The sequence below is a fragment of the Diuraphis noxia genome, unplaced genomic scaffold, assembly GCF_037042655.1.
Source record: "Diuraphis noxia isolate RWA-SAM2 unplaced genomic scaffold, SU_Dnox_SAM2 contig0005, whole genome shotgun sequence".
Taxonomy (NCBI): Eukaryota; Metazoa; Arthropoda; class Insecta; order Hemiptera; family Aphididae; genus Diuraphis; species Diuraphis noxia.
In genome coordinates this window covers 10,592,993-10,604,479 of record NW_028301715.1, presented here as the reverse complement: position 1 = coordinate 10,604,479, position 11,487 = coordinate 10,592,993, and the positions used below count along the sequence as shown (strand labels likewise).

The following is an 11,487-nucleotide window of genomic DNA, read 5'->3' as shown; positions in this document are numbered from 1 at the left end:
AGAAATTTTTTTCACTATTGGAAGTTAAATTGACAAGGATATGTAACTAATATGTGTATTTTTGTTATTACGGTTCATCAAATGATAAGGTATCATAGAAAAAGAAACCAAAATTTTATATTTTGCTATATTATGTCTTACTCTTAATTTATTAGACATAAGTTTCAACTTTTTGATTAAAATTTAGATCACTAATCCAGTTACCCTGGCGTTCTATCTGTTGAATATTCTTGTAACCAAATTTTGAATAATTAAAAAATTATTTCTGATATTTAAAAATAATAACTAGCTTAACTTTGTTTTAACTATGTTTTGAGAGTAGGATTTCAGTGTTGGGAAAATTTATTTAACATCTTGTATCTTTTATCAATGGATATTGAAAACATTTGAACAACCGTCATCTCTTATTAGTTATTACCATAAGTTTTTGATAGCTTATATTTCTATTATATTGTTATTTTATTCATTTCTTTTTATTTATTAATTACATGATATAAGTAAGAGTTTATCTAACCAAAGAATATCTGGTAAATTAGATTATTGAACTAATCATTGTCTAATAAAAAAAATTATTTATTACATAATATAGCAAAATATAAAATTATTTTCATGTTTTTTTTCCTTCTAAGTTATCAATTTTTTTACCTTAGGAAATTTATCTTAGTTCCAACTTAAGACGTGACGGTCAAGATTCATTTATTTTTATATATTTAGGTATATTATTAACAATCTTGTGATACCAGTACACTAATTTGACTAATTAGTAACCACAAATTAAAAGATGTATAATATATTAATATTTATATTTTTTATAACAACTGTTGGTAAATGAATTGTAGTTGTACGTACGTCATGACAAACAATGTAATTGTTCCTATCTGCTGTATTAAAATTCAAGATAGTCTATTGTTTATTATTCTTTAGACAATTTTTGGAATTAAAAACAAAATGTTTTTACAACCTTGATGCAGTCCTGTAAAGTATTTGAATAACAGTATTCAAATACTTTTCTAAGTACTGAATAACTTTAAATACTTTCAGCATAAAGTATTTTCAATTCCTTTTATTTGTATTGAATACTTTGATTTTATTTTTATTTGAAATATTTAATTGGAAAAATATTGCCAAGTGCCAACTACAATTTTTTGATAATAATTTTATTTAAAATTCTGTATTTGTGTTAGCAGATTTTCTAAAAATAGATATTCAATAACAGTATTTCCTTTTGTATTATTAGATAGGTAAGTGTTGATCTATGATATGCTGATTATGCAGGATTACGGGGATAATATATATTGTTCCGTTATAAAACTTAAAACGTTTTATTAAATTTATTAATTTAATGACTTGTAGTTGGTAGTTCCTAAATAAGAAAGTATTATTTTTAAGTTTTTACAGTTAATTCATTTCATAAATAAAAATTAATTATCTACTTTGAGTTTTAATATGATTAATTCTAATCATAATACTGAATTTTAAAAACATGTTTCTAAAATAAATATTTAATTAATAAATAAAATATAATGATCAGACCTTTTTTTTTTTTTTAGGGTTAGGGCTTCGACAACTGAGGTCATTAAACACGTGGGTTATTGGCAGAATTTTGAATGGTCACCCGTAGGTTTCTGCCATGCCCGGTTGGGGGGTGGCGACCTCCTCTCTCCAGACACCGCGAAATGCTCAAAGAGCATGCCGCCCGTGACCGAGATTTGAATTGGCGACTGCGTGCATCATAACCGACGCCTTAGTCCGCTTGGCCACTCCACCCCTAATTACAGACCTTTGATTGATTGTAATACCTTCGTTAATTAAAAACCTAAAGTATTTGAAATACTATACAAATTGAGTAGTATCTTAAATACTTTTTAACAATATTCTTTACAGGTCTGCCTATATGGTTGGTATTCTCAAAATACCTGTTGGCTACATAAGAGTGAATCTTTAAATAATTTATATATAAATGTATTTCTTTACATAAATATATTTCATATAAAATAATATTAGCATTAGATAAACCATAAAAAAAATATACTTTACAGAGTCATCAAACAATAAAAATAACAGGTTGATCTACATCATATTATCAAACTTGACAGTAAATTTTATTTTCTGGAAGTCAATAGGACAGATTTTTTTTTTAATGACTTAATATGATTATTTTTTAATAGATATGTGTATCCTCCCTGCATATTTGTTGAATATAACAACTTAGTTCTAAAATGTAAAGACTATTAATAAATTTCAAATAATTATTTACTGTGCTTGAGAAAAAAAGTAAAAACCCAACACAGTTTATAAATCAATAAATTAAAAAAAAAAAAACAAATTAACTTTTAATTACACATAAATTAATTTATATTGTATTTCATGAACGAAAAAAAAAATTCTAACATATTAACAACATTGAAAAAAGAAAAATATATATTAATTCAAAGACATTTTTATAAATTGTGTGGAATACTTTAGTAATTTAAAGATTTCAGTGATCAATGTTATATATACAGACAAGTTATTTTATTTAAAAAACATTACCGTAGAAAAACATCAAATATAGGCACACATGCATACTTATATTTTAGACTAATTAAGATAATTAATTATCATATAAAAGGATAATAATATCAAAGTTAATGTTATGAGTTTTTATCAATATTCCAAAGAATCATAACATACTTTATTTGTTACTTGAAGTTATTTACAATACAATTTCTAGACTAAATATAGAAGAAATCTACAACGATCTTTTTTGTTTTCATTTCATAAAATGTATCGAGCAATTTTAAATTATGGAGACTGGATATAAATATATATATTATATTAATTTAATTTACATTAAAAAGAAAAAAACCTAAAATCTGTACAAATGTATTGTGGAAAAGTAATGCATATTAATACATGTTCCCATTACCAATGCCGGCATTGTAGCTAAGTGGCAGTGGAAACAAACCAACATTTGTATGGCGATAACTAGCCCTATCTTGGTGCATAGCACCAATTGTAGGTCTTTCAACATGCTGCAACATTGGATTGGGATACTTGTCAATAACATGATTAGCTCTGACTAATTGGTACATGATTTGTGGATTTTTAGCCCCTAAACATACAAAAGAGAAAAATATTAGTAAACAAATGAGTGTTAACAGATTATTGACAAATAACAAATATTAAATCATAAAAAACAAAAAAACCTTTAAACCGAAATCCAAAAAACTATAAAGCAATTGAAAATAAGGTTGGGTATAGGGAATATAACGAGATATGGGTTGACAGTACTTGAAGACATGATATTAAACAAATCTAAATGATTTGTATTCATTATGCAAAGTTGCAAGCAAAATTTTACTTCAATTACCTCAATAACCTTCATAACCTGATAAATAATACAAACAAAAAATATCCATTCAAATATAAACATTATAATATATTATTAATACAATAACACAAACATGGCAATAAGAAAAAACGCAACCAATTTGTTTTTTAAATATTACGATTGAAAAACATATATGGTTGATTTAATCAAACACAATATAAAACAATATTTTTATATCTTAGAGAACAGAGTTCGTCTCAGGAGTGAAAAACAGCATAATGGTTATTTTGTGGTTCAACCCATCCCACTAAAACAACCACCTCTTCAATAACTCAAAATGTTGAATGAACATTAAATAACTCTACTAATTAAAGAATGCATAAAACTAATATCAAGCTGAATAAATTAATGTAACAATGTAGTTAATTATTAAGCTATAAATACAATACTGGAAGTTGCAGCCAAAGAAACAAAAATTCAATGCCAATTATTATGCACTGTTCAATTAAGAAAAACTATTTTAAAAATATAAACAATGGTTCAGTTGCGCACAGTAGATTTTTCACAAGGGTGTTGAAAATATATATCTCACGGTACCCACCCACCCCACGAGTAAAATCTGAGTTTATACTCTTTATACAATTAATATTAAATTAAACAAATATTTATCAAAATAACATCCGAATTCACTCAGAACCAGTCACACTCACCCACCCATTCTCTGAGGGGTGTCAGTCGACACCCCTGACCCCCCAGTGGGCGCCATTGCAATGGTTGAGACCAATCTAATTTTTAATAAGGTTTTTGTTATTAGGTACAAGTCACAGCATCATTAACGACGATATTATCTTATTTTACAATTATTAAATTTATGTTTTATATTGTAATTAATCAATTAAATGTTGACTAATCACATGTTTTAACATTTTAAAGAAATCACCTATTTTATTTTATTACTATGGCCCGGATTTATATGCAATAAAATCTATAAAATATACAGATTCATATCATAAACATTCAAGATCATTTTTATTACAAATTACAAATTAAACTATACAATATTGAGTAAAACTATTACACAATCTAAATATATGTAAAAAAGTTAATTAAAAAATAATAATACAAAATACATTTTTTTAATGACATGTTAAGAATGTGTACATAATATACTGTTATTTAATAATCATAATCAGTGCTGTAGTGGAGGGTATACGGCACTAAACTCTGTATACTTTCTGGTTATATCTAATAAAATCCGTAAACTTTCTGATTAAGGTCATATACTCTCTGTAGTAGTAAAATTACCAAAATAATATAAAGATAAAAGTCATTAGATTATTATTAATATTTTTGATAGAAAAACTAAGAATGTTAAGAATCATTTAAGATAGACAATTTGTATAAAACATAATTTATATAGTTTTAATTTTAATTTGTACAATTAATGTATGTGTGTTGTGTTATTTACCCTCTACTAAAGTGATACCTAATAATAGTATAAATGTTTAATATTATAACTCATAGTATACCCTCTGCTTTTTTTAGGACTACAGCACTGGTCACAATATAATAAATTTACCACAAGAAAATCCAATATTTTTTGTTGAACATCAATAACTTACCAGTGTACATTATCATAGGTTATTTACAATCAAAAGTAGGTATTTGTACAGACGTAAATATGATTATTTATTAATAAACAAAGATGGAATTAAAATGATTATAATTTTTTTTTTTTTTAAGGCTTCAGTAACAAGTTTTATTAGCCTAATATAGTTTACATAACATTGTCTTGGGTTTACATTGACTTAGGGGTAGTTAATTTTTTTACATGATGGTTTATAATTTTTATTTTTTATATTAATAGCTAGTGGTATTGTTGATTTGTTGTCTTATATACTTGTTGTGAGATCCGCAATTTCGATAAAGTTGGTTATGGTTTTTTCTTGACCTGGTCAGAATGCTCCTTTGAGTGAGATGGTGTTTATGTTAGATTTTGTTGAGACGTTTTTTAAATGGAGCATTCTAGGACGTTATGTTTATCAGTAATTATTTTACTGATAAACACAACGTCATAGAACGTCCCACTCATTATTATAGTTGTAGAATATGCGATGCTTATGTAACTATCAATAAATATGCAAAAACAAATTAACTATAATATCTAGTGTCTAAAACTCTAAACATTATGAAACGTTGACATATCAAAATTATTCTAGGTGAATTGTAGAAGAATATGCATTTGCATATAAATCCGGGTTCTATTCATTAGTTATATCTAATAATTATCTATATTACATTTTTAAATTATCTTCTCCAAGATTTTTAAAATATATCCTCGCCCTAATAAAACTTTAGTTTATTATAACTTTTAAATGTAAAATTTAGGGAAATAGAAAAGTATTTTGAACTATTTTTAATTTAATATTTTCCAATAAATTATTTATTAACTTTTAAACCACCACCATTTATAATTTATGTTTTGCACATTTACAAGATATACAGTATCTAGACAAATATTTTAAATATTATTACAGGTTTAACTCCCTAACCTCACTATGCTATTATCAAACAACAGTTGTTAGATGTGTTATAAGTGATAACTATCTTGATATAACTAAATTTTTAATAATTTGTATTTCAATAATTTTATAAATATTAAACATGAAACATTAATAGAATATTGAATAGGTACACGATTATTAAGTTAATCAACTATATTACATAAATATTTAAATACCTGAGACAACTAAAAATATAATTTAAATAATTAACCAATAATAAACATAGAATAAAAACTAAATCGACTTAAAAGTTAGCTACACTTGCATGTGTTGTTTCTGTCTTACAAACATAAAACATTGCAAAAAGTGTTTTGAAAAGAGCACTCAAGTTGTAATCCAACTAAGCAACCAAATTTTCACAATATTAAGAGGGAAATATTTATTGTTTAACATTGTTTTTTATTTTTTGATATCACAAATACAAAAAAAGTTTTAACTGTTTAAGAATTCATTATTTTTTAGTTTTTCAAACTTGAATAACGTTTTTTTAGTTCTGATATTGAAAAAATAAAACAATGTTGCACTGTAAATATTCTCTTAATAGTGTGAAAATTTAGCTGCTAGCTTGGATTACAGCTTGAGTGGTTCTTTCCCGCACAAAACAGTTTTCACAATGTATTACATTTGTGCGACAGAAACAACACATGCAGGTGTAGTGTTTACTTATATAAAAAGGTTTTATTGATTGTCAAGAAATGTCTAAAAAAGCTTGATATTATAAAAAAATAGTATATGAAATTCTTAATACCTTTTCATATAGTAAGTATATTGTTTTATAATGTAACTGTTTATTAATCACATAAAACACTGTAATACCATTGATTATAAATACTAGTATTTATAATCAATGGTAATATGAATGATATAAATATTAAATAGATGATAGAAAACAAATGTACATATTGGGTAAGAATGTAAGATTATCAATATTTTATTTAATTCAAATCATCAATTAAAAATCAGAGAAACAGAAAACTTACAATTACATTATGAACTTTTGCTAATCAATGCAATATATATAATAATAAAATAACAAATACGCAAATATTTAAAATAAGTATAACTTAAAAATTCTTCTTAATTATATAAAGTTACATAATAGTTCATTAGTAATAATTTATATTGTATATATTATATTCTTGTTCAATACAAAATTTACTCGTTAGATATTAAAGGACTATGTTTTAAATTATTCATGAATATTTTTACGACATTTACATGTCAACTATTATTTGTATTTCATAGATAAATTACCTATAGATATCCAAATATAAATAATTACCATACAATTTAATGTATCATAATAGGCCTATGTTTAGATACAATTGATGATACTTACAGAAAACCGATGAGCCAGAATTCAATGTATTACATTTTGTTTCTGATCTATGACATGTAACTTCGAAGACATTGAAACAGATTATTGATAGGGGGGAAATGTTAGGTTTTTTTCTTTTTTCTTTTGTTATCTAGTAGCTTAAGTATGTGAGGGTGTCATTTGTACCTCTGTGCGCTAAACCGGTTTGCAGACCAGCCAAATAAGCTGCTTTCTGTTTGCCGTGTTCCTCTGCTATTTTTACTGATAGATGCTCTGTGCATCCTTCCAATAAAACACCATTTAGTTGAATAATTGCTTTCTGGGCATCTTCTTTTTTGTTGTAACTATAATATGACATAAATAAATATATATAACGTACATTTAATGGCATCACCCTAAATATTTTATAATACATATATTATCTAACTATGAATAGTAAAAATGGATAGTATTTACTAGACATAAAATTAATTTACCTTAACTATTTGTACATTGATTTTAATTGTTAATTCTGTCATAAGATTTGTTTATTTAAGAAGAGTTTTCTTAAACTATCGGTAAAATATTAAAAACCATGTCATAATACAATATAATCTTATATTTAAAAAAATATCGATTTGTATAACAAAATGTAAATTGTAAATATGTAAAAATTTTGTATTAAGCTAATAACCTGTGTAGTTGATGTTTAACTAATAAAAAAAAAATAATAATAATCTGTATTAAATTTTCTTTTTCAATCAATTATAAAAATAAAAATAAAAAATATTCATTGATGTTCATTTGGTTAAAATAAATATAACTAATATTCCAGTAAAGGATAAATAGACTAACACAAAGAGTAACTATATATTATCCAATTTTTTTTTTTTATTAGATTAATACTTTTAATACATATAAAACACGAATTTAATATCTTACCGAACAAAAGCTACTCCTCTGGGAAGTCCACTGTATTTATCTTTAAGTATATTTTTTTGAACAATTTGACCATAAGGAGCAAATAAATCTTCAAGTTCTCTCTCTGTTATTGATCTAAAATAATTTTAAAAATATTTTTTTAAAGTATTACATTTAAGTTTAGAACATTATTTCTATTTTACCTTGGTAAATTTTGAACATAAAGGTTTGTATCTTTGATATCTTCTCCAGCAGGTCGAGCATAAGATACTTTTAAACGTTTATTTTCAACTTGGAGACCGTTCATCACTTCAATAGCTCTAGAAGCATCTTCAGGACGAACAAAGTTGACAAAGCCAAAACCAAAACTATAACCAGTCTAAAAAACAATACAATATTAATTTAATAGGAATGAAGTTAGTAGTCATTACTATTCGAATCTACACTGAAATTGTAGTAGATATATCAGTATTTAAATTAAAATAATAAACTTAGTTATTAGCAATTTTAATACATGTCTAGTTTTTAAATTTTTTTTCTTTAAAAGGTACCTTATTAGGTACTAATCCAAATATTAATATAATTCATAAACAAATAAATAGAATTCTATTCATACCTATATTATTTGTCAATAGAAAATTCCACCTAAAATGTACAATTTAATTAGGTATCAAGCATTTTAGAAAAATAAAAATAATATAAAATAATCAAACTCCTAATTAATTAGCTGTAAAATAGTTCAAACAGTAGGTAACAATTCAAATATTTAAATAATTTTGAACATAGGTCCCTTAATGGATTAAGTATATAGAATACATAGTTTATATATTATGTTAATATTAGGTTGATAAATAAATAATAATAGGTAACCCTACCGTACCACCCCACACACAATGGCCTATGTTGCCGTGAGTTCTCCTTACAAAAAAAATAAAAAATAAAAATAGGTAACTATAAATTGAGTATAAAGGAAGTTTCACAAGAATTTACCCGTTGCGATATCTCACGAAATAATTATTTCATTTTTTAATTTATTTTAATGTTTGGTAATAAAGTTAAAAAATATATATTTTTATTTAATTATATCCGAAAAATTGATTACCTATAGCCATTTTGTAGGGTTTAATTTTCTGAAAATATTGACGTTTTAAATCAAAAATCAGGAAATTAATGAAAATAAAATTTTGAAACTTCAATATTTTTATAAAAATAAACTCTAAAAAATGGATATAGTAATTTTTTTTAGAAATAATAAAATAAAAAAATAGATTTTTTACTAATAATTTAAAATAAAATATTGTAGTTCTTATCCCGTCGAGTCTTATTACAAAACCAAAACTCAGATATCTCCATTATTTTGGGAGATATCATTATGGGTAAATCCTCGTGGGATATCCTGAATATTATTATGAAATTGGCAGGAATATTAGATCAAATAGTATCAGCGTTATCACTGAAAACTATTGCAATCATAAAGAACATTTTCCACAGTTCATACTCTGTAATTTATGTGTAGGTACCATAGAAAGGTACTTTAAAAAATTAAGTTTTTTATTTAAATTATTTACATCTACCAGGCTTCTAACTCAACATTATCATGTAGAATTGAATGATAGTATTTAATTTTTACTTCTTAAGAAACATAGGTAGGTTATATGTAATCAAAAATCAAATTAAAAAGCATTCAACCCAGACAACTGCTTTAATAAGTATAAACTGAAATATTTATTTTAAACTGAAACAATGATCATTTTCAACAAAAACAATATATTCATAATTCATATTTAGGCAAAGCTATACCTAGCAATACCTAATTAAATTTAATTAGGTATTATCGTGTTGGAAACATTAATTCCATATTATTGTGATAGATATATTTAGCCAGTTATTACCTAAACAATGAAAAAATGATTTCTAGAACAAGTAACAAATGTGGTTTAGCTCACAAACAATTTTTTTCAAAATATACATCTATTGCATACACAAATTAAACGTCCAAATCTCGATTCAAATAGAAACAGTCAGGTCAAGCAAAACCTTGAGCGCTAATCTATATCCAATTGAATGATGAAAGTATATCTAGATACTTAGTTTTTAGACTAAATTGAGGAAAAAAGTTTGGTAAAGTTTACAATGCTGATCCGCTACAAATTTCACTTACCTAATCAAACAATCTTAAACGAACGTAATTCCCCGTGGAATTCTTAAGAAAAACGCTTGTGGGACATGTCCATTAAAAAAATTGATATACCAACCAATATAATTTTATGACTTAGTTAACGCCTTGTTTTTGAAGTTATAATATTAAAAAAAGACCCAAAACCCCCAAACTACCGGCTCAGCTTTTGGTGGCATCTGAGACCACTCCTACGATTGTAGGACTTTGACGTCAACTCACTTTGACGTCTTTCATCACCCGACACGCTTCGATTTGTCCGATCTGGGTGAACATTTGGTGTAGTTTTTTGTCGGTCATCGACTGCGGTAGGTAGTTGATTATCAAGTTCGTCATGCTGGTGTCTTGTGGCTCCATTTTGGCGTTCGTTGAGGGGACTGTTTTAGTTGTTACTGTTGCTGATGCCGCTGCTGAGGTCGGCACCGCGTTAATCGCGTAAGGCGTACGGAGGAGGAGGCGGCGGTGTCGACGGCTACTGGTGGTGCTGTTGTTGTTGTTGTTGTTGTTGTTACAGCCACTGCTACTGCCGCTACTACTGCTGCTATTGCTATGGTCCTGTTTCACAGGCGGTGGTTGCGGCGGCGGCGGCGACGACAACGACGACGACGACGACGACGACGACGACAACAACAGACCTTTATCGGGGATGATTAGGGTGACGGCGTTGGTTGTCGTACGCGCGACGAAACGGTTTTGTTTTCGCGGGGCAATGGTTGGTGATTCACGCGGCGACGGCGGACACGACGAATTATGACGGTAGGAAGTGCATGAGGGGGGAATCGCCTGTGGAAAAAAAATTGGGGAAAAAAAAATAAGAAGAAACGCACACGGGAAAACTGCCTATAGATCAACTACGATCAAAAGTGAAGTAGTGAGCTTGGCTACACGAACCGGGTGGTGATGACGGGGAGCGCGGGTCCGTCCGGTTGGGAAAGCGGGGGCGGGGCACGGATCGATAGAGCTACGCGAGCGCAGTGGTGCCAACGACGCGACGACCAGCAGCCACCACGAACTACAATATAAAGAAAAAGAATAAAGATCCACGGTCGTGAACGGGGGCATGGGGCACGACTAGTGCAGTATTGACGTATACCTGTTCCGTCTGGTCTCCCTGGTATACCAGACTACTGTACTGTTCCACTGTGCACTGACCACCTTTCCATCTTTGGCAACTTTCAAATTTACAAGTATCCTTGTTCATTCTTGAGCTGCTGCT

At 27.4% G+C, this 11,487-nt stretch overlaps 1 protein-coding gene across 1 annotated transcript; it reads right to left on the bottom strand.

Moving 5' to 3' along the window:
- Nucleotides 1-1,946: 1,946 nt before the first annotated feature.
- Nucleotides 1,947-11,274, bottom strand: LOC107169320 (protein sex-lethal-like). Its single transcript, XM_015519037.2, has 5 exons — nucleotides 10,494-11,274; nucleotides 8,299-8,474; nucleotides 8,117-8,230; nucleotides 7,382-7,539; nucleotides 1,947-3,094 (listed from the first exon to the last, which is right to left on the bottom strand). The coding sequence occupies exons 1-5, from the start codon at nucleotides 10,626-10,628 to the stop codon at nucleotides 2,889-2,891; spliced, it is 789 nt and encodes a 262-aa protein (XP_015374523.1). The 5' UTR covers nucleotides 10,629-11,274; the 3' UTR covers nucleotides 1,947-2,888.
- Nucleotides 11,275-11,487: the final 213 nt, after the last annotated feature.

What these genes read in the sequence shown, in the direction of transcription:
- LOC107169320 (XM_015519037.2), bottom strand. Translation starts at nt 10,628, where the DNA reads ATGGAGCCACAAGACACCAGCATGACGAACTTGATAATCAACTACCTA. An exon ending in TATGTTCAAAATTTACCAAG is followed by an intron (nt 8,231 to 8,298) that starts GTAAAATAGAAA and finishes AAATTATTTTAG; the next exon opens with ATCAATAACAGAGAGAGAAC. An exon ending in AACCGGTTTAGCGCACAGAG is followed by an intron (nt 3,095 to 7,381) that starts GTACAAATGACA and finishes TTGTATGTTTAG; the next exon opens with GGGCTAAAAATCCACAAATC.